The 24297-nt window shown below is 40.0% G+C and overlaps 1 protein-coding gene across 1 annotated transcript in view; it reads left to right on the top strand.

The window, feature by feature from the left end:
- Positions 1-24297, top strand: part of LOC124613874 (transforming acidic coiled-coil-containing protein 1) — a 191626-nt gene that overhangs the window by 96363 nt on the left and 70966 nt on the right. Inside the window, exons 6-9 of the mRNA XM_047142601.1 lie at positions 9982-11756; positions 17554-17662; positions 18103-18262; positions 23433-23637. Coding sequence (XP_046998557.1) covers positions 9982-11756; positions 17554-17662; positions 18103-18262; positions 23433-23637 — 2249 coding nt within the window. The remainder of the gene's footprint in view (positions 1-9981; positions 11757-17553; positions 17663-18102; positions 18263-23432; positions 23638-24297) is intronic.

The following is a 24297-nucleotide window of genomic DNA, read 5'->3' on the forward strand; positions in this document are numbered from 1 at the left end:
GTGAGGCATCCATCTTACTTCAGTATGAAGAAGCAAACTTCTAAATTTATCTGCCATAGCTTCATACAATAATATGAATAGCTGTGGGTTTAGAGCCCTTGCCTTAATAAGTTTATGACCTTTACTGTGTCTGTCAAAACAATACGAAGAGTTTTGCGCTTATGCTTGGAAGCCAATGCTTTTCGGTGGTTGTCCTATACAGTGTTTGCATAAACAAACAGATGCAGCTTTCTTCACTTTTGCTGCCAGCCCTGTTAAGTGATCATATATTGCTATGGGCCTGTCTGTACAAACACAAATGCATTTTTGCACAGGAATACATGCTTTTAACAAGTGAATGTCAACCACATCGAAAATGTTTCCTGCAGTAGCATTCGACTCAAGCAGTTTCCAAAATAAAAACTCTTCTCCTATATCTTCATGACTGTCAGAAGTACAAAAACAAGTAGCTGCACCATGTTTGTGACATCCATAATCTGGTCTGTTTGAAGAGCAAAATAACTGCTCTCCTGCAGTTGTAATAATGACATTTCTTCAATATCAGAAGACATGTCTTTAATTCTTGTTTTTACCATATTGTTGGATAGTGGAACATTGTGTATTTCTTTGGGCACTTTTTCACCAAAAACTGCTTGGACCATGTCTAGCCACGGGCAGTAAGGAAGATTCCTCAACTGTGTGAGGTTTTTCTTCCTCTGCAATTCTAAAACTAACAAGGTATGAGGCTTTTGCAGGGTGTATATGCCCCCGGATTGATTTGATTTGGACAGGGAAGCTAAAACAGCTTAGGTCTAACCCGCCACTGCCCACACCGAAAATGAGTCTATTGTGCCGTATCACTATCTGTATATCTAGTAAAGCCAACCAGTGCCCTAAAAGGGGAGCCGGAGGTGGTCAAATCCAAAAAATTACGCTCTCCTTCTTCTCCCCCCCCTTACCAAAAATTAATTGGAACATTCCTCTTTAATGTAAACTTTCAATTATTGTTCTACTCGCCCTAGAAGTGGTTATTACCATCCCCCCCCCCCCCCCCCCCCCCACGCCTGCAGAGGAAATGGGCGGCCGCTGAATGCATCTAACACCCTCTCGTGACTTCCTGGCGAACTGCTTGGGATTTTCTCGGCCTGTTACGCATACAGTACCTTGCGTTACGCATACAGCGAGTGTGCAAGGATTGGTTACATTGTTTTCTGTGACAAATGAAGTGCTAAGAGTGCGGAACATTGTCTCTTTGCTGTTTACCGTTTCGAATTAGTTCAGTCTTGCGCCTGTTGTTTGTAGTATTATACTTCTTGTGTAAAGCATTGTTCTGGTTGCAATGCCACGTTTTAGTAACCGTGTATATAAGAAGAGGAAGAACGTAGGGAAAAGAAAATTAACACTAATACCAAGTTGCTATACTACAATTACTGAAACAGTGCGTTCTTCTGCTAAGCAACACATGGCCGGCCATAGCCCTGTGACATCTTCTAGCAAGAAGCTGACTGGTAGAAGTGACATATTTCATGAATATGTTAGTGACAGTGATGATATTAACGAAGTACTGAATATTGGATTATCATCTTCTGTGCTGAAAGAAAGTGTTCTGTGCAAAATGTGTTCAAGTGTATGAGTGGGACTAGAGATAACAAAGCACTTTGGTTTAGCTTGTGAGATGAAGATAATCTGTGCATGTTGCAAGTATCAAGTGACTTTCTACAATTCACATGCCAGTCTCTTTGGTGAAAATGGACGATCTAGAGTGTTTGATGTGAATGTTCGACTTGTGTATGGTCTTCGATCAATTGGAAAAGGGTCTGCTGCTGGTAAACTGTTTTGTGGTATTATGAACTTGCCATCACCTCCAAGCAAATTTGGGTACCACTGTGAACTGGTAGGATCCTCTGTTGAAGATGTGGCTTTGAAAACCATGAAGGAAGTAGTGGAGGAATCTGTAGAAATGAACGGTGGTTCTAGGGATTTGGTAGTGGCATTAGATGGTTCCTGGCAAAAGAGGGGTCATAAATCCCTGAATGGGGTTGTAACTGCTACTTGTGGTGATAGTGCAAAAGGGATAGATGTTGCAATATTATCAAAACATTGTAGGTGCAAAAATAAAATCAAAGGAGATGACAGTGGAACCTGTGAGGCAAATTTTAGTGGATCAAGTGGAGCAATGGAAGTGGATGGAGTGAAACAAATTTTTGAACGTTCAGTTCCCAGATACAACATTGGGTACAAATACTACCTTGGGGATGGTGACTCCAAAGGTTTCAAGACTATAGAGGAACTGAAACCATATGGAAATGAATTTGTAGTTGAAAAGTTGGAATGCATTGGGCACGCGCAAAAGCGTATGGGTGCACGGCTTCAAAGGCTCAAACTAACTTTGGGTTCAAGTAAGCTCAGTGATGGAAAGACAATAGGAGGGAGAGGCAGGCTTACTGATGAGGTGATTGAACGTCTACAGAGATACCATGGGTATGCTATAAGGCAAAATACTAGTAATGTTAGTGACATGCGAAAAGCAGTGTGGGCATTGTTCCTTCATACTGCCTCTTCCAATGAATACCCTCAACACAGCCTGTGCCCAAAAGATTCCTGGTGCAAATATAATGCAAAAAAGGACTATGATCACAAACATGGTTTGCCAGCAGCTGTGATAAATGCAATAAAACCAATTTTTCATGACTTAGCACAGCCAGAATTGTTACACAAATGTCTACACGGAAAGACGCAGAATCCTAATGAGAGCGTAAACAATTTGATTTGGAAAGTGATTCCTAAAAGGGTGTTTGTAAGCATGAAAACACTGCACTTTGGCATTTATGATGCAATAGCAACCTACAACCAAGGGAACAGTGTGAAGTTCTGAAGGCATTAGGATTTACAGCTGGGGTGAACACTGTACGAGCACTAAGAAATATTGACAGAGAAAGGATAAGAGGAGCAGAAAGAAGAGAAAGGCATATGAAGTATGATGGAACAACAGGCCAGAAAAGAAGACAGAAGAGGAAGCTTTTGGAGGATGAAGAAGAAGACCCTGATAATCCATCCTATAGTGCAGGAATGTATTGAGAAACTTTGATAGCCATTTCCCGTAAATTTGAATTTTTTGAATATAAAGAACATTTTCTCAAAATCCACTCAAGCTAGAGAGATGAAATTTTTATACAGCACTCCTAGTGGTCAAACTTACATTGTAACACAGCCATTTGGCAATATGTTGAGTAGTTTCATTTCGGTTTAATTATAAAGCAATTATTTGTAAAAAAAAAATTGGGTCATTAATAAAAAAAATAATTGGAAGGAAACTAGAAAAGATACTCCAAAATCCCCCTGTCATAACTGCAATACTAAACCACTCTATATGTAAAAAAAAAAAAAAAAAAAAATCAATTTTTCTATTTGGTAGTTTATTCATAAATGTTCCTCAAACTTAGTGATTTTAACATGGCCAGCATAGGCACCTCCGGCTCCCCTTAAATAGTGCAAGGAGTCCCTTTACTAGTTTTTTTGTTAGACACAATTTCTTCAGATCTAGTTGTCCCGAAGATTCTGTATCTTTTACTCTCCAGTGCCATGCATTCGAAGATTAAGTGTGATGTAGTTTCTTCACCCTCATCACATAGGGTTCTCTTCCATTATACCCATTGTGTGTAGGTGTTTTTTGAAATTCCCAGGGCCGGTCATCAGTCGTGATGAGTTTGATCTCTTTCCTGTTAAATGCCAGGATTACAGAGCTTCTCTTAAAGCATAGCTTGCGCATCATTACCTTATCATGTTTTTGTTGAAGCACCTTGGTCTATTATTCTACGTGCTGTTTTGTCAGGACAGGTTCCGGTCTAATAAATGGAGTATTTGCCCCCATCCTGGCCGATCTGTCGACTTGTTCATTGCCACAGGTCCCTGAGTGGCCAGGGACCCACACTAGGTTTACCCTGTTGCTTCCCCCTAGCTCCACCAGAGACCTGTGGCATTCTGCAACAATCTTAGATCTCATTGCAGGAACTGCCAGTGATTTCAGGGCTGCCAGGCTGTCTGAATAGATGTAGATGCTATGGTCCTTGTAGCACCTACACATATTCTCCTCTACATATGCCCCGATTGCAGTAATATCAGCTTTGAATACAGAGGCCAGTTTAAGTAGAGAGATAATGCCCTCCAGTCTTGGGTGAACCCCGTACACCCCTGCCCCAACGCCTTGGTCTGATTTCGACCCATCGGTGTCCCCCGTACAGTGTTGAACTGTTTTTTCCCACTGCTCCTTGCTTCCAATTATTATATTGTAAGACTTGTTGAAGCAGTTAGGAGTTATTATATAGTCAGCCGGCATTTCCCCAGCCATTTCCATATTTACCTAACTCATTAAGTTGGTGTGTGATTCTGGATATCCCAGTGAGATCCAGTTTTTGCCAGTTTTAAGTCTGTATGCCCCAGCTGCTGCCTCCGTCTTGACCCAAAGGTGTAGTGGAGGCACGTCCAGCATGGCTTCCATCCTAGCGGTTGGTGTGCTGCTAATTCCACCTGTTATGGCTAAGCAGCCTAGTCTTTGCACCTTAGCAAGCTCCTTAGATGCAACCTGGTGTTCTACTTCTTCCAACACACTTCAGCCCTGTAGAAAATCCTAGGTCTAACCACCTTGGTGTATATCCAGTGCATACCTCTTTGGCTTAGACCCCAGTTTTTACAAGCCCTTCTGGTACTCACTAGAGTACTTTTCGGCTTGGAGCAGATGCTCTTAATGTGAGGGGTCCATTCTCGCCTCTTCGTTAATCACACCACAACAGTCTTCTTAGGATTAACCCTCACATCCTGTCTGATACACCAGTCATATGCCCCAGGAAAATCCGGGAATTTTTCATCCGGTAGAAAACTGGGAAAAACCCAGGAATTTTTCCTTGTTTTAGTTTAAAACTTAAGTTGCAAAGGAAATGTGCTATTTACAACAACAAAACACGCCACACACACACAAGCATCTGTCAACAGCAAACTGTGTCAAAGGATTTATGACGAAGACTATGTAATACATCATGACAATAAGCTGCTTCCAATGAGTGTTCATTTGAGCAGTTGCCAGAGGGCTAATGCGGATGCGCAGTTGCATTGCAAATGAGCAGTAACTCCTCCTCCTCCTCCTCCTTCTTCTTCTTCTTCTTCTTCTTCTTCTTCTTCTACCTACTTGAGTGCAGCTGTCATCTGTATCGGAAGTAGGAACAAGTAGCCAGAGGCTACCTGGAAAAAATTTTCTGGCACCCACTGGCTGCCAAATTCAGTCATGTGCAGAGAGCAATCTGGGAAGTAGTAGGGAGAGTGATACTCTCTACATGACCCATGTTTACATTTGGTGATTTAGCTGTTTCCTTTTCGTTTACATCTCTCACATCAAATAGAAACAAAATGGATTTCTGTGCCCGGGAGCTATCAAGTGCATTAATGAACATTCACATCATTACTGAAGGCTAAGATGCTAAAGAAATTTGGCTTTTATTGATCTTTCCCACTGATGCAGTCAATGTATTTGAAATGAAGTGTTTCATTCTACACTATTGGCTAGTTTCAACTCTTCGCTAAATTTCAAGTGCTCATTTTCATCCTCTGGCATGTATGGCATTATGCCATAATAAAGAACCAGACATGAGGTAATATAGTACTGGTTCTTCAAGAAAACTTAAATACCGAAAACCACACTGAAACGCTTTATATCAAGTTGGGGCCTACTTCATTATGAATCTGGACATACACAAATGTGCACTTCAAGCCAAATTACGCATTTTAGTATGATTTACGAAATTCTGATGCTGTTTAAGTATCCTCTGATGTCCTGTTTCTTTTATGACCTAATGTAAGATCTCTTAATGTTTTATACGTATCAACAAACAAGCTTCCTTCGTCATTGTAACTGCGCGCGCATAGTAACACCTGTTTTCTGGCGCTCTCTAGCAGCTGCTGAAACAAACCTATTTCTAACACTCGCGGGAAAATATTGTGAATGGTGGTTTGAAAAGCATTACTTTCAAAGTAAATTTCCTTTTACACAAGATAAATTATGCCGTGTGAGAATGTCCGAGGTCTTTCTTAAACCATAGTGTGTTTGACTCCCATTTAAGACATAACACTTTGAGGACCAGCCACAGAATTTCAAGCCCAGACGACCAGTCATTTATGTCATCATTTTAAATTTTATTGGCTCTTTTGTCTCATGTACTTTAAAGTGTGACACGCACAAAAAAGACCAGTATTATATGTGAAAGCTTAGCTTTTCTTGTAGCTGCACTGTGTATATTAATTTAAACCATTAACTTTTCATATTTGCATGCTTGTACTTCTTAATGGTGATGTTGCTATATGGTACCTACATCATGTGTCCTATACTCTGAATGTCTGGTATCTTCAGCTGGCGAGATCACGTGTGATGAGCCATGATTGGCTTACAAAAGCACATCGCAGTCTGTTTCAATGATTTAGAAATTAACCTGTTGTGTTTGGTAGAATTAGAGTTTATAATTTCGTAATACGAAGGTATGCAGCATATCTTAATATGAAAATATGCAGAGTACATACTGCTGCACATCAAAGATCTTTCCAAAATGTGATTCTCTCCGCGCCCCCTGCTGCCCCCCCCCCCCCCTCCCCACCCTCTCCTTCCCCTTCCTTGCCCTCTCAAAAGTGCTGGGAAGTTCTACACCAGTGTATGAAACCTTAACCATTCAGAGGACTGGTAAGCTTTATCAACTTACATCAGTTATCATAATATTTGCCACAAATTTGGATTCTTTTTTTACAAAATGCAGATTCCCTTTGAAAATAGTCAATAGGTGCATGTACTGGCATTTAGTGTAAAACCAGATTGTCAGTAATTTTAATCATACTTGCAATTAAGTATTGGTTGAGGTTTTTTAATTACATCCTTGGAGGTGAAGGAAGCTTCCTCACGTAAACCACTTCGTGCTTAAAATAAAACACAAGTCATGTGTAAGCCACACACTCGAGTGAAATATCACATCACAACTATATAGTACTCACAAATTAGCTCATAATATGCACAGTCTTCAGGGTGTATACGACCCGGGAGATCTGGGAAAAACCCGGGAATTTTTTCGTGCAGGAGAAAACCGGGGAAAACCTGGGAATTGTTTAGAATTTCGGGAATTTTTCATTGTTTTAGTTTTCAATTAAATTTTTGTGATTTTGACTGGTAAGAACCAATACTCCAACAAAGGATATTATTGTATCCCGCTTCTGCAGAATGATACTGCAGCAACAAAACATGAACAGGGAGGAGAAAAAAAAACTTTAGTTGCAAAGGAAATGCGCCATATACAACAACAAAACAGTGCTCATACAAGCGTCTGCCAACAGTAAAGCGTGTCAAAGGCCTTAGGAACAGTGCATGCGCAGTTGAGTCACGTATGAGTAGTACCTTCTCCCGCTTCCGGTTATGGAAGTGCGGCTGGGCACCACTACTTAATATTGCCCCTGATCGGAAACATCGTAGATCTGGGGCTGATGCACAGAGCAGTCTGAGTTGTGGTGGGGAGGTGGGTCGTCTCCACGTGACCTGTGTTTACGTTCAGTGATTTTGTTGTTTCCTCTTGGTTTACTGCTCTCACATTAAATGATTACAAAACAGATTTCTGTGGCCAGGAGCTATCAAATGAATTAAAATACGTTCGCATAATTACGGCATTAAAATATGTTAATAGCTTCAGATTTTATTTCCACCTTTGACAGTCAAGCATTAATCGCCTTACAGAACAATGAAGTTATTTTTGCCGGTTTGCTAAAGAGATTTGGCTTTTATTAATCCTTTCTACTGAGGCAGTCAATTCATTTGAAACGAAGTGTTTAATTTCACGCTATTGGCTAGTTTGAACTGTTCGCTGAATTCAAGTGCACATATGGCATTATGCTAGCAAACATGAGTACTGGTACTCCAAGAAAATTTACATGCGGATGTGCATTTTAAGCCGATTTATGCATTTTAGTATGGTTCGCGAAATCCCGACGCTCGTGAAGTATCCATTGATGTCTTGTTTCTTTTATGACATAATGTAAGATCTTTTAATGTTTTACTCGTACGAACACATGGGCTTTCTGCGTCATCGTAGCTGCGCAAGCGCAGTGACGTCAGTTATCTGGCGCTTTCTTGCAACTGCTGAAACGAACCTATTTCTAACAGGTCACGGGAAAATATTGCGAATGGTGGTTTGAAAAGCGTTACATTCAAAGCAGATTTCCTTTTATGCAAGATGAACTATGTGCGAGAATGTACGATGAATTTCTTAAATCACAAAGCGTTTGACTCTCATTTAAAAATCAGCTATTTGAGGACGACTATTGAGAAGAATTTCGAGCCCAGAAGATGAGACATTTGCGTTGTTATTAAAAATTTTGCTAGCACATTTGTGTGATGTATCTTAAAGTGTAACACGCGCAAAAAAGATCAACATTATATGTGGAAGCTTAGCTTCTCTTCCAACTTATTAATCTTCGAGACCAATATTATATGTGATTGCTATGTATATTAATTTAAGCCTTTAACTTTTCTTATTTGTGTATTCGCACTACTTAAGAGTGATCTTGCTATTGACTGACTACATCACGTGTCCTATTGCTGTTATCAATTGGCGAGATCATGTGAATGAGCTATGACGCTTACAAAAGCACATCGCTATCTCGATTTCAATGCTTCGGAAAGTGATGTGCGTTGTTCGGTGGAATTCAAATTAATACCTTCATAATACGAAAATATGCAGCGTACAATTTGCTGCACACCAAAGGTCTTTATAAATGTGTTTTTCACCGTAAGTTTTGTTTTTTAAAGTGCCAGGAAATTCTACATCGGTATTTAAAACCATAAATATTCAAAAGACTGATGACTGTTACAGTGCCAAGGAAGAGTATACTGTCACTTAACACGGAAAAAGTGTATTTTCACCCGGGAGAAAGCGTATTATTAACCGGGGAATCCTCGAAAAATCCGGGAATTTTTTTTCCTTGTCCACGTATACATCCTGAGTCTTGTTCCAGATGCAGTTGTTCTTCATATCACGATACCATTTAACATAATGCCCAACAAAGTGACAATAACAACAACAAACTGTTCACTGCATGGTGACTATTGCTGCGCTACACATCAGTGTACCTCATAAGTTCGCAACAGTTGCAAAGCGGCTCAAAGACTAGAGAAAAATCGGCAAGACCCAGGCAGAATATCAACATCAAAACAAGGTGTACCATTCCGGGCCAAGACAGTGACAGCTGTAATGAATGGGAGGGGACATACAATCCGACCTTCATGTGTTCAGCGTACAGTCCAAAACAAATGTTCTGCAGTAAACCCATTTTCTGTAGCTGCTACTTTTATCAGTCCGTTTTCTCATTATCCGTTTCACACTAAAAGTAAAGTAAAGTAAGATACAGTCTGGGAATCACTGTTATAGATTATTATGAGATGCATCTGCTGCACTTTCCACTGTTGACTGTGTGTGTGTGTGTGTGTGTGTGTGTGTGTGTGTGTGTGTGTGCGTGCGCGCGTGCGCGGGCGTGTGTGTATGGGTGTTTGTCAAAATCATCATACAGCTAAAGTGCTTTTTTTTTTACTCAGCCCACATTGATGTGATATTACAAACTGACTGCTGTTTCCTGCTTTTGTAGTTAACGTAAAACAGAACAACCATAATAATAGAAAAAAATTAAAGAATTAAATATGAGAAAGGGAGATAATTTGAGGAAGATGCCTGCCTTTGTGATGATTGGGTTCTCTAAACTTCTTGCACAAATTTTTGGAAAGTTGCCTACTTCACGTAGCAACTACACATTATTTACCGATTCTGAATGTCACATTAAGATATTTCCATGAAGGACAGATATACATACAATCTACACTTACGAAATGTGTAATTAACTATTTTATTGGAGTGCCTTTCATATAATGTAAATGTTCCTTTGCTGTATATCATTACATAATTCCACTTATTATTCTGTGTTTTCTTGCAGATACTGATACTACTGAATACGAAAGTGCAGCTGAAACTGACCCACCAGATGGGCTTTCTCACAGTAGTAGTATCGTAGCTGAGGATTCAAATGTCTTTGAAGAATCTGCTCATGGAAGTGCTCCCGCACCTGAAACCCAGAAAGAGGAAACTACATTGCCCTGTGGCGATATAAGTATTTTGTGTGCTGATCTCGACAAATTGAATTTGAATTCTCCTGTTGGACAAGACATTGCAGTACTTTCTGTTAAGAAACTTGAATGTGATACTGACAGTGAACATTCTCCAGCACATGAAGTACTTAATAGTGGTGTAGTTGAGGACCCTTCTAGTTCCATTAATGCAGATGAAGAGATACATTTAAAGGCATCACAGAAAGCAACAACTGTCATTCCAGGATTACCTGAAGCAAGTGAGAAAGATCACATTCCAAGTGAAAAAAATAATTTGTACCCCACAAGTGCTGACTCATCCATAGCATGTAATGGCTGCGTAGTTCAACCTCACATTTTAATTGAGAGTAACCGAGAACAATATTTGTTGGAGACTGATGCTCAGAGTGCATGTATTAATGAAATTATTGTAGGTGTAGAAGACACTGGTACTGAAATTCCTTCAGGTATTGAAGATAACCATCAAAATCCTTATAGTCTTCCAACAGTTACGGGTAATGATCTAGCTTGTGCTAACACAAAACTAGATATTGGTGGATGTGAGGAAATAGCTACTTTGGAAACTCCTTTAAACATTACCTGCCTATCTTCTAAAGCAACATCTATATCACGTGTTCAGGAATGTTCCAAAAGTTCAGACTTGGTCCCTCAGTATGCAAATTTTGATGCTGTGATTTGTTCTAAGGAATTACCGAAACCAGGTGTAGGTGCTGAACTAGAGTCTGTAATTTCTGAGGTCACAGGAGCAGAAGAGTGTGTTTCGGATGAGAGAAATACTACATTTCAGTTAGCAAGTTGTGATGACACATCTCGAGACTTGAGCAAAACCAGTGAAACTCTTGTATTTGTTGATGGATCTCAGGACATCCCAACTGCAGATGTTGATCTGAGAAGCAGTGTACCTGATAATTCAGAGGAACTTCCCATTCCTTTGCTGCAAGGTGGTGTTAACTCTCAGCAGGCAGATGATAAAGACTATAAATTGTATGAAAATATCATAGAAATTAGTCGTTTGCAAGAAAAAGACCTAGAAAAGGAATGTTGTGATGGAGGCACTATAAAGAAAGAAAACTATAGGAGTGAAGGAAGTGATTTCAGTCATTTATGCTCCAATCAGGAAGAGCTAAAGGACTTCATTAATGAGACATTGGTTACTGATATTCCAGAATTTGGCAATATTTCATCAGAAGCTGAAAAAGTAGCTGAAGAATTATTTAATGTATCACAGGAAATTGAAGAGGAAGTAAGTAACAGTATAGTTGTGGATCTGAAGTGTGACATGGAAGATCACACTTATCTCAGTATGGATGACAGAATTGATCCTTTTGCTCCAAAATCTGCTCTCCGTCATTCACCTCCACCTGTGTCAAGAACAAATTCCCCTAACAGTGCCAGCAGTCGAGGTAGCAGCCCTGCTAAAAGATACAGCATTGAAAAAAGTTCACCAAAATCAAGATCCAAGTCTGGGACAAGCACTCCAGGGAAGGAAAGCAGTTTAAGTGATTCTGAGTCCCCTAAATCGAGATCTAAAGCTTCAAATTCACCAGGCCTGTTAACAAAGGGGAATGAAGCTACCACAGAAACTACACATGCAAAACCCAGTGTAAGTAATGACTATTTTTATTTTAAGCTAATGAATTGGTGAATTGTGTAACCTTAATTTAAAGTGCAATTTTGAAAATAATGAATAAGAACATAAATCCTTGTGGGTGGGGATTCTTCTGGAAAACATGAATCCTCAGATAATTAGATTTTACCTGAAAAGCTCAGGGAATTTCACGAATGTTGTTCAATCTCAGGGAATTCTGCATTTTTAACCTAGCATTAAAATTGAATTTTAATTAAGTTTTATAAATCACAAGTTTTTGGATACTTAATGTCCCAAAATGTGTTAATCATATGAATATTTTTTCCAAATAAATTATCAGTGTTTAAAAACTCTGGTTAAACTTCTGTTTATGGCTGGTCTATAGCTCAGCATGAGTAAAAAAATTGTAGTGCGGGTAAGCTACTACAAACAGCATAGTGAACGCATTATTGTGGCCAAGATAGACACGAAGCCCACGCCTACTACAGTAGTACAAGTTTATATGCCAACTAGCTCTGCAGATGACGAAGAAATTGATAAAATGTATGATGAGATAAAAGGAATTATTCAGGTAGTGAACGGAGACGAAAATTTAATAGTCATGGGTGGCTGGAATTCAACAGTAGGAAAAGGAAGAGAAGGAAACGTAGTAGGAGAATATGGATTAGGGCTAAGAAATGAAAGAGGAAGCCGCCTGGTAGAATTTTGCACAGAGCATAACTTAATCATAGCTAACACTTGGTTCAAGAACCCTGAAAGAAGGTTGTATACATGGAAGAACCCTGGAGATACTAGAAGTTTTCAGATAGATTACATAATGGTAAGACAGAGATTTGGGAACCGGGTTTTAAATTGTAAGATGTGGACTCTGACCACAATCTATTGGTTGTGAACTGTATATTAAAACTGAAGAAACTGCAAAAAGATGGGAATTTAGGGTGGTGGGACCTAGATAAACTGACTAAACCAGAGGTTGTACAGTGTTTCAGGGAGAGCATAAGGGAACAATTGACAGGAATGGGGGAAAGAAATACAGTAGAAGATGAATGGGTAGCTTTGAGGGATGAAATAGTGAAGACAGCAGAGGATCAAGTAGGTAAAAAGACGAGGGCTAGTAGAAATCCTTGGGTAACAGAAGAGATACTGAATTTAATTGATGAAAGGAGAAAATATAAAAATGCAAAAAATGAAGCAGGCAAAAAGGAATACAAACGTCTCAAAAATGAGATCGACAGGAAGTGCAAAATGGCTAAGCAGGGATGGATAGAGGACAAATGTAAGGATGTAGAGGCTTATCTCATGAGGGGTAAGATACATACTGCCTACAGGAAAATTAAAAGAGACCTTTGGAGAAAAGAGAACCACTTGCATGAATATCAAGAGCTCAGATGGAAACCCAGTTCTAAGCAAAGAAGGGAAAGCGGAGAGGTGGAAGGAGTAAATACGAGGTTTGTCCGGAAAATATGTATAAAAGTTGAATAATAACGTTATTTTACAATTATTCGGGTATTACAATATGGTCTCCTTCAAAGTTCTCGATACACTTCTGCCAACGCCATTTCCACTGTTGATAACATTGCTGAAAGTCTTCAGTTGTGATGTTGTTCAGTTGCCGTGTCATTTCCGCCTTGATGGCTTCCACATCTCCCAGGTGCCGCCCCCGAAGCACCATTTTGCATTTCAGGAACATGAAGTAGTCACACAGGGCTAAATCGGGTGAATAAGGTGGGTGGTCTGTCCCAGTGATTGAGCTTCGGGCCAAAAACTCGCGCACAACGAGCGACGTGTGAGCAGGCGCATTGTCGTGATGAAGGTTCCACCTGCCCCCTTTTGCCAACTCGGGCCACACGAGCTCTGAGACGTGTCTGAACTTCAACGGAAAAATTTCCGTTCACTCTCTGGCCGGGAGGGACAAATTCCTTGTGAACAATGCCCGTAGAATCAAAGAAAACAATCAACATTGTCTTCACATTGGTCCTTGATTTTTGCGACTTTTTTGTTCTCGGTTCTCCTGCTAGTTTCCATTCCTTGCTTTGAGATTTGAGCTCCACATCGAATTCATAAAACCAGGACTCGTCTCCAGTGATGACTCGGTTGCGAAAGTCCCCTTGTTCCTCTGCTTCCAACCAATCGTGACAGCACTCAACCCTCTTTGCTTTCTGTTCTGGCGTCAAGAGCTTCGGTACGATTTTCGCACACAATTTCTTCATTTCACGCTTTTGTGTCAGGTTTTTGTGAACGATTGTTTTGGGGATTGACAGCTCGTCAGCAATCATTCTGACTGTCAATCTACGGTCTTTAAGAACACAAGCCCGAATTCGTTCAACATTTGCATTGGAACTCGATGTTGACGGGCGTCCTGGGCAAGGGTCATCGTCCACTTCTTCTCGGCCATCCCGGAACCTTTTTAATCACTTGTTCACAGTTGGTTCCTTTAGAGAATTGTCTCTGTAAACCTGTTTAAAACACTCAAAAATCTCACAGCCATTCTTGCATAGCTTTGCAAGAAACTTGATGTTGACGCGCTGTTCCTCAATCAGAGAGAGCTCCATGCCGATGGCAGGTGAAAAAGGGTAACTGTCAACCAGCTGCCACACACTCTCACCTTCACGCAGAGTGCTCTGACTTGAACTGAGCGTTGATGGGATTGATTACAGCAGTAGTCCCACCTGGCGGTGACTGCAACTTGTAACATAAAGACATTATTCAACTTTTATATGTATTTTCTGGACAAACCTTGTAGAGGGTCTATACAGGGGCGATGTTCTTGAGGACAATATTATGGAAATGGAAAAGGATGTAAATGAAGATGAAATGGGAGATATGATACTGCGTGAAGAATTTGACAGAGCACTGAAAGACCTAAGTCGAAACAAGGCCCCGGGAGTAGACAACATTCCATTAGAACTACTGACAGCCTTGGGAGAGCCAGTCCTGACAAAACTCTACCATCTGGTGAGCAAGATGTATGAGACAGGTGAAATTCCCTCAGACTTCAAGAAGAATATAATTATTACAATCCCAAAGAAAGCAGGTGTTGACAGATGTGAAAATTACCGAACTATCAGTTTAATAAGTCACAGCTGCAAAATACTAACGTGAATTCCTTACAGACGAATGGAAAAACTCATAGAAGCCGACCTTGGGGAAGATCATTTTGGATTCCGTAGAAATCTTAGAACACATGACGCAATACTGATCCTGCGACTTATCTTAGAAGAAAGATTAAGGAAAGGCAAACCTACATTTCTAGCATTTGTAGACTTAGAGAAAGCTTTTGACCATGGTGACTGGAATACTCTCTTTCAAATTCTAAAGGTGGCAGGGGTAAAATACAGGGAGCGAAAGGCTATTTACAATTTGTACAGAAACCAGGTGGCAGTTATAAGAGTCGAGGGGCATGAAAGGGAAGCAGTGGTTGGGTAGGGAGTGAGACAGGGTTGTAGCCTACCCTCGATGTTATTCAATCTGTATATTGAGCAAGCAGTAAAGGAAACCAAAGAAAAATTTGGAGTAGGCATTAAACTCCATGGAGAAGAAATAAAAACTTTGAGGTTCGCTGATGACATTGTAATTCCGTCAGAGACAGCAAATGACGTGGAAGAGCAGTTGAACGGAATGGACATGTCTTGAAAGGAGGGTATAAGATGAACATCAACAAAAGCAAAACGAGGATAATGGAATGTAGTCGAATTAAGTCGGGTGATGCTGAGGTAATTAGATTAGGAAATGGGACCATTGAGTATAGATTTAAATGTCAGGAAGTCGTTTCTGAAAGTATTTGTATGGAGTGTGGCCATGTATGGAAGTGAAACGTGGACGATAAATAGTTTGGACAAGAAGAGAATAGAAGCTTTCGAAATGTCGTGCTACAGAAGAATGCTGAAGATTGGATGGGTAGATCACATAACTAATGAGGAGGTATTGAATATAATTGGGGAGAGAGTTTGTGGCACAACTTACTAGAAGAAGGGATCGGTTGGTAGGACATGTTCTGAGGTATCAAGGGATCACCAGTTTAGTACTAGAGGACAGCGTGGAGGGTAAAAATCGTAGAGGGAGAGCAAGAGATGAATACACTAAGCAGATTCAGAAGGACATAGGTTGCAGTAAGTACTGGGATATGAAGAAGCTTGCCCAGGATAGGGCAGCATGGAGAGCTGCATCAAACCAGTCTCAGAACTGAAGACCACAACAAACATATAGCTCAGCTGAGAGGAAAGAAAGGTCATTGTGATATGCTGCTTTCTCACCCCCCACCCCCACCCTTGTTTGCCATTAATTTATCAGGAGCTTCTTGACACCATCTTCCTCCTCACACCTGGAATTCTCAGGGAATTTTTTCCCAAGTTTGATTAGCCACCCTGTATAAATAGACTCCCAGACACACTGAAATAAACTACGGATCTGTGAATTAAGGTGGGCTTTGATTCGAGAGGGGAAGGAAATGACTAAATAAGGCTTATGAAACTAAAAATGTATACTGAAAAATAAAAATAGAATAATAATCAAGCAAAATAAAAGCAGTCTGTTCGACATACATGTTTGTGAAACCAAAATCTGCTGCTGAGTAATGTTCAACACTGTCTTGCTCAACCGTGTGCATTGTAACATGTCTAGTTTCTCCTTGGCACACTGTCCACAGTGTGGTCAAGGTGTTGCTGCCCAAACTTGTCCCACTTCCTGAAAACTACCATACTGAGCTTCATTGTGTACCAACATCTGTACTTGATAAAGGCTCAAAATGTGACTGATATATCGTGGTGTTGAACCTATGGTACTACATGCATAAGAAGTGAATTGGTACCTGACGACCTCCAGCTTTTTGTGTCTCCCAGTACTCATAGAATCTTCAAACAACATTGCTGTGTTGTGTAGCAGTACACCTACTTTCCATGCTGACAACTGCCCTTGCCGTATAAAGTGGCAATTTATGCATGGTCTAAGCTGGAAGTGACCATTGGCGGCATGTTGAAAGACCAAACAATGTGCCCAGTCGGGTTGTTTCATTTACCATTGAAAATGTGGTGCACTGTGCTAAACCACATTGACAGTGCAGCTCTACTTTTATCTTCATTACACGGTTTGCTGTAGATGGGGATTCCCTGTTGTGAACAAGGGTAATCAGAAATAGGTTTCCAACACTCTTAGCCTTACAAGCTCTCGGTGTGGTACAAAAATGTTTTTTAGCAGTTAATATTACTTTCCTAAAAATCACTAGGTGAAAAACAAATGATGATTTAGCAACGAGGGGAAAATTGAATGCAGAGAGTAGGGTCTCTGTGGATTATACAGGAGAGAACTATGACGAGAAAAGGTCTACAAAATTAACGGAAAGGAATTTTGCTATGTAAGTGGTAACATTCACGAACAGTGACAGACAGTCACTGCACAGGAAGAAAGGCAGGTTTATCTAGTCTGTGATATAATTGTCTCATTTTGTATCTCTCATTTTTTAAATCACAGCCAGTGCCTTGACTTGCTCAGTTCTTGTTTTCCGATATTTGAAAGTTATGTTACTTCATATGCTCTCACTTTCTCCTGCTTCTCTGTAGTTTCATTCTACTTTCTCTTAAAAGAGAAAAAGGACTTGCCTTTTCGATCCTTTTCTCCTCGAATTTTATTTCCGTGTCATATGCACTTTGATTGTATCCCAAAAGCATAATTTTTACCACACTTATCATCTCCCCTCCTCCCCCCCCCCCCCCCCCCCAATTACTCCCCAATTATTAAAGTTTCTCTCTTTAATGAAATCCAATTAATCAGTGTTTTTTTTCCAGCTGTGAATTAGTAATGATTTCTTTTGTTACAGATTGAAGAGGCAGAAGTTTTCGGAAGCGGAGCACCGCATGGTGCTGACATGAATAGTACTACTGTGATATCTGTGGGAACTGAAGACATTGCTTACAGTCAAACAGATGGTAAGTACATTGCCCCAGTACATCCTCACACCTGGCTTTGAGTGCTGCCACCCCGTACCCCCACCTGCCCTTAAATACCCCTCCCCCTGAGCTTGTGCTGAACCTCATGGACACTCTTCCCTCTCCAAAGCCTTCACATTGGCCAATACTGCATTCCCCACCACACTTAAGTTGTGTGGAGCCACCAAGAACACTTGCTAGTCACATTAGAACTTATTCAACACTAAAAGACTAAGTATTATGGATTATAGTTGCAAATATACAACTGTGCACAATTTGGATGTAACAAATAGAAAAAAAAAACTGTGGAATATAACAATAGCTTTTACGTGAATTATTATGATGTAGCTATTAGTCAGAAAGTATGTTCTACATATCACCTAACAAGGTATTTTTCTTGCATTTACTTGTCATTTATTTAGTCACTTGTTTATTTTCAGTGTCTAGAGAACATGCCTCAGTGAATATTTCATCAGGATCTGTTGAGCAAATGCTGGATCCGAGGAGAGAGTCACTGTATGTAAAATTTGATCCGCTTTATAACACACCTAGTAAGTGTGATCTCCCATTACCTCAAGTGGATAGGATCAGCTTGGAGAGGTATTTCAAAATGTATTTCAGTTAAGTTATCTAATTGTAATTGCCTTTTCTGTTGTAAATGCATTATAGTTAACTCTGCACAGCATTCATTTGTTACAGTTTGGAGAGGGAGACAGGAAGGGGGGGACAATGTTCATCCAATTCAAACGTTCTGACATGTCGTAGAATCCTACACAGAGCTTCAGCTTTCCATTGATCTTTCTCCATCTCTTCAGGACTTCATAAAATTCTCACTGTGACAATCCTTTTGGCCTTGTTGATGTGGAAGTAAATTCATATCATTGCTCTTTCTTTCTCACTTACAGCCCTGTGGGAGGAATACTCTCTTTCCCCCACATCCTCTGGGGTTGCGACAGTGATGAAATTCTTTTACTGTTAGAAGAGTACAAGCAATGCTAAATAATTTTTGGTAAGCTGAAAGACATCCAGAGGATCCACTGTAAAGGTGAAGCTTCGAATCATTCTTTGATATATATTTAGCGACTCTAATTGAACAGGACTGTGCGTGAAGGACAAGTCTGTATTCAAATATCAGTCTGTTACTAATTTAAGTTGTATCCCGTGTTCCTACATCACAAGAAGCTCTTATCCAGTAAGGTAACTGCTCTGTTAGCATTTTGATATGCTAATGAAGCCAACACCAACAAAAAAATTTTGAATCATTAAATGTTGTTGGCTTGGCAGTTCCAGTTTAGAGAAAGGCTTCCTATGCTACAGGTATAGTGTTTAAGTTAATTAGTCGTACCAAAAAATTTTTCGTATTCACTTCACCTCCACAAATTAATTCAGGATATGATACTTAAAGGAAGCAGCAAATATAGAGCCAGTGAGAAAAATGGTAGACTTTGTGACTGTTTAAAAACCTTGTGGTTTCTCTCTCCCTCTCCCTCTCCCTCTCCCTCTCCCTCTCCCTCTCCCTCTCCCTCCCCCTCTCCCTCCCGCACCCCTTCCCACCCCCACCCCCCTCCCATATTTTTTTTTTTTTTTCCTCTCTGTTTTTCAAATTAACACCTCCTTAAACATCTCCCAAATGAAAATACATTCTCCATCTGCTTGAATGTGTCCCTGTGGCAAGTGAATTTCATTTCATCCTGTGTTTTCCAACATACATTTCCTCTGTTTTAATCCCCCCACCCCACCCCCTCCGCATGTGCGCGCGCGCGCGCGCGCACACACACACACACACACACACACACACACACACACACACACCAATGTGTTGTACAGTTTATTGGTGCAAGTGACATTTACAGTGTTTCTTACTGCCAGTTGTTCCTGTGCCCTATACCCTCTTAACATGCAATGGACACAGGCACACTTGTGAGATGATGGCTTTAGTACCCCTTAATATGGATTTGATTCTGGGTGATATGCATGGTTGCGGCAGTAAATTGGCAACTGATTGGTTTTTGTGGGGCCTAACTATCCGTTCCTTCGATTTACAACAATTGATGGTTTCCCCTGCCATCAACCAATTCAGTTTATTATGGCATCAGGCACACATGATCAGGCTGTGTATAAATTCCTTGATAGTGTTGGTCATGATTGGCCACACTTTTGACAGCGTGACATACCCAACAATTAAATTTTGTTACAGAGAAAGAAACACAGCATGTGTCTTTAAGATTACTCATGGGTGTGCTACACTAGTATAAATGCTTGCATGCATCATTCAGGAAGGTTTACGACTGTATAGTGGATGTAAAAACCAATTCCTATGTAAGCAAATATAATGATATATTTGACAGTTATTTGGAAGGGAAAGACTACAGTTAGAGTCGTGAAGGATGGCAGTAGAGTTTGGATCTGTTCTGCACATCTAATTCATGTGTTTCCCAACTTCTGATAAACGTTCAGTAATGTTTTCAGCCCTCTGCTGTGAATGTTGTAGCCAGTTTGAGCATTAAACGGTATTATCATGAGTTAGTCAGTGAATTTTTATTCCATTTGTCGTGATTTGTCACAGCTGACAGTGGTGATAAGCAACAAATTCTATATGAGCAAGCGAGAGACATAATTTGCAGTATACATACTTTCTTCAAGTGCAGAGCACTTATATGTGCTTGTAGTGCCTCGAGAACTTTGGGATAGATTTTAGAGACACTCGTATTTCCACTGTCTCGAACACACGATATTTTAAGGCTGAGTGTATAAGAGTGGAAATGTCTACTGCGCTACGGTTTATGTGTGTGCAGGACGGGCGTGTCTTACGAGAAGATTAAAGTTGTGGCGGTCTATCGGCCCCGCAAATGGTGGCAGCGCATGCCTTGGAAGCTGTATGACCAGTACAAGTAGTAACAAAGGGCTACTCTTTGGAGTGAAACAGTAGTGATTGTTGGGAACAAACGAAATATGTCTTATCTAGAGACTCATACACTCTGTTGTTTGACTTGCTAGGAGCCAGAAGTGTTTTGACAAGGGTTATTAAAACCAAAAGAGACTGTAATGGTATATGTTAAGTACTAAGGTTTTCCAGCTGTAGTTAATTTACGAGACTAGAAAGAACATGTGAAACTTGTGTAGTTGTCTTATTGTAAAGAAGAAAATATAACTGAGTTGATATAAAAGTTTTCTGTGAGTAATGAATCATTTAAAGGGTAGAGAAGTGGTTTAGTAATATTTCTCTAACCAGCACATAATCTTCGGAGAAGAAGCATTGTGAAGATCGACGCAGCCATTTGTCCTGAGAAGTAGTTCGGCTGCACACAATATGTAAATAACTTGCGAGAGACGTGTGAGTCTTGTACCCAAGTACCAGGCAGTCACCGGTCATCAGGAAAACGTTAGACACTTACCGCAACCATTGCTTGGAACTGGCAACAATGCAGTCCCATATCTGTCTCGAGCTCCGTAAACTGCAATTGTTCATGCACCAAACTATAGTAGTGAAATTATCTGTCCCTGTGTTGCTAGCTTGTTTTGTTATACAGGGTGAGTCACCTGGCCTGTTAACTGGAAGTATTTTATCTTTCTGCAATCGCTTAAGGTATTGTAACTTTGTTTTTACCTAGATAATGCCTAATAGACAACCCTCATTTATTGACACACAGCCTCTTTCTATAGCAATATTAACAACAGATATGTTGATAACTATATTTTTATGAAACTACTGTAATTTATGGTGCTAGTATTGTAGGTACAAATACAACAGTATTGCACAGACCAAAATCTAATAAATAAGTTAACAGACTTAGGAATTGTCTGACTGAGCATCACACTGACAGAAATTTGTGAATTCGTACAGAGATAAGCGATTACTTTCACGTGTTGTATAAGGAGGAAATGAAATGTTGCATGAATGTGCTACAAGTATTAAATGTGAGTTAATCTGTATGTTTTGAGCAAAACATATCAGAATAACTGTTTCTTTCACTCCTCTCATTACAGCCTTTCTTTTAGCCGTCTGTGTAGCATTTAAATGCCTTGTAAATGACAGTTTGTTGCTCATGTGCAAAATGATTATTTTTGTAGCCTTCCATCAGTCGGGCTACCTTTGTGCATGCCATTCAGCTGTTTTATTTGTCCCCCTTCAGAATTCTTTTTATGGAGGTAGCATATTTGATATCTCTTGATTTGTGAAAGAGCCCAACTGAAAGTTCATTCAATTAAAAAGACTGATTGCAAAGCATCTCTGCTATTTCATACAGATATCACAGCAATACAAAATGCCATTTCCTTGCAATACAATATGACGTACCTCCCTATTTGGATATGAAATCAAAAACCTTCACTTAAGACAGCAATCTTTTTTATATTAAAATGGAGAGAATTCTTAAGTTCTGAATTCTGTAAAGTCTTTGAAACTGCTTACCAAATGTTGTAATAGTGTTCTTTTGGTTTTTTCCTCTCCTCTAGACGTAAGATACAGCAGAAATTACTATAACACCAACTGAAAAAATGTTGCTATCAGTATCTCTCTAATTAATATTGCTGCAAGAGACTATACACAGATCAGTGAGAAGTTACTCAAAATTCATCTCGGTGAATACAGAATTATGATATCTTTAATTTTTCTAGAATATATGACAACATTAACAGATTAAGTGACTCACCTCATATGTTTTCTGACAATAGAATACCACTTCATGTGTCATTAAGATAAAAGTGGCATATTACCTCAGTGTTTGTTCCGTCTCTTGAATTTGGTGACAAATGTCACTTTGAAGGTTACAAGACCTGGATAAAAGTTTCTCTTTCGGAAAAAAATGAATGGTTATTTATTTTGATTATAGGCTATGAATTTTATTATATTACAACCAACATTCAGGTCCAATGGCACTAGAGTTATATACTAAGAGTGGTGTGATTTTGGGTAATACTTGAAGAATAGTTGCCACTCTGAAAGGATCTTAAAACAATCACCATGATGGGTAACTGGAATATAGTGAAACCTGACCTGTAATCGATTTGTGTAGTTCTGGATTCTTAATGGCCCTGCCTTACTCTTTGCGGAAAGACTAATCTCTCCCCCCCCCCCCCCCCCTCCCTCTCTCTCTTCCCCCTCTCCCCCCTCCACTCTCCCTCTCCCTCTCTCTCTCTCTCTCTCTCTCTCTCTGTGTGTGTGTGTGTGTGTGTGTGTGTGTGTGTGTGTGTGTGTGTTTTTTTCCAACTTTCCTAAGTGCTTGTCCACTGCTCAGTATAGTATATGGTGAGAATGTATTTGCTTTGACCACACTGAACTCCTTCATTTTGACAGCTGAAGTTTCATGGAAATTCTGCTATTGCTATGTGAGGGATATTATCAAAAACCATTGTTGTTGATGAACCATACGTAATAATAATAATAATAATAATAATAATAATAATACTGTCTGGGTGTTTAGGGCAGAGTTTTAAACTAATTATTTCATAATGAGATATTCACTCTGCAGCGGGGTGTGCGCTGATATGAAACTTCCTGGCAGATTAAAACTGTGTGCCTGACCAAGACTCGAACCCGGGACCATTGCCTTTCGCGGGCAAGTGCTCTACCACCTGAGCTAGCGAAGCACGACTCACAACCTGTCCTCACAGCTTTACTTCTGCCAGTACCTCGTCTCCTACCCTCCAAACTTCACAGAAGCTTTCCTTTTAATTATTTCATGTTCTCATGCATGAAAAATGCAAATAAATTATTTATTAAGAGTAATTTTAGAATGTGGTGGATAAAAAAGTTATTGTTTCATTGTAGGCAAGAAGACGTTGCTATTCAACCAGAGAGGAAGAAGGAGGAGGGCGCAGATGTAGAATGTCCAGGTTCTAATCAGGCTCTGGCTTACATTGATAAACTTATTTCACTTAGTCCCACTGTATTGAAGCCTGAAAAATCTGCAGAAAAAATAAAGGACAGAACTTTATCCCACGTCAGTCAGTCAGAAATTTCTGTTCCTGAAAAGGTAAAGTAAATTTACATAGATGTGTTTTGTTGTTACCAAGAATACTTGTGAAAGATTTCTGTGTTAAGCAACTTTAAATTATCCCACTTGCTCTTGATGTGAACAAGAATGTATTTGACATTATTATTTTCACCATTCTAGTTTGGCATCCATGCTATATGAAAGTAGTTACCCCCTCCCCTCTCCAGATGTTCAACAGACTCCTGAGTTACACAGATTTTTGTACACAGTATGGGATGAAGAGCAGTTTGTATATTTCTTACACATTATTGAATATTTGAAGACATCTTTGTTGGAAAAAGAAGATGCACTACATGATCAAAAGTATACAGCTGAAAATCACTCAAAAGTTCGTGGTGCTCTCCAACAGTAATGCTGGAATTCAGTATGGTGTTGGCCCACCCTCAGCCTTGATGACAGCTTCCACTCTCACAGGCATACGTTCAATCAGGTGCTGGGGATTTCTTGAGGAATGGTAGCGCATTCTTCACAGAATGCTGCACTGAGAAGTGGTATCATTGTCGGTCGGTGAGGCCTGACATGAAGCCGGTGTTCCAAAACATCCCTAAGGCGTTCTATAGGATTCAGGTCAGGATTCTGCACAGGCCAGTCCATTACGGGGATGTTTATGTCGTGTAACAACTCCGCCACAGTCCACGC

This window comes from Schistocerca americana, chromosome 4 (assembly GCF_021461395.2).
Source record: "Schistocerca americana isolate TAMUIC-IGC-003095 chromosome 4, iqSchAmer2.1, whole genome shotgun sequence".
NCBI lineage: Eukaryota > Metazoa > Arthropoda > Insecta > Orthoptera > Acrididae > Schistocerca > Schistocerca americana.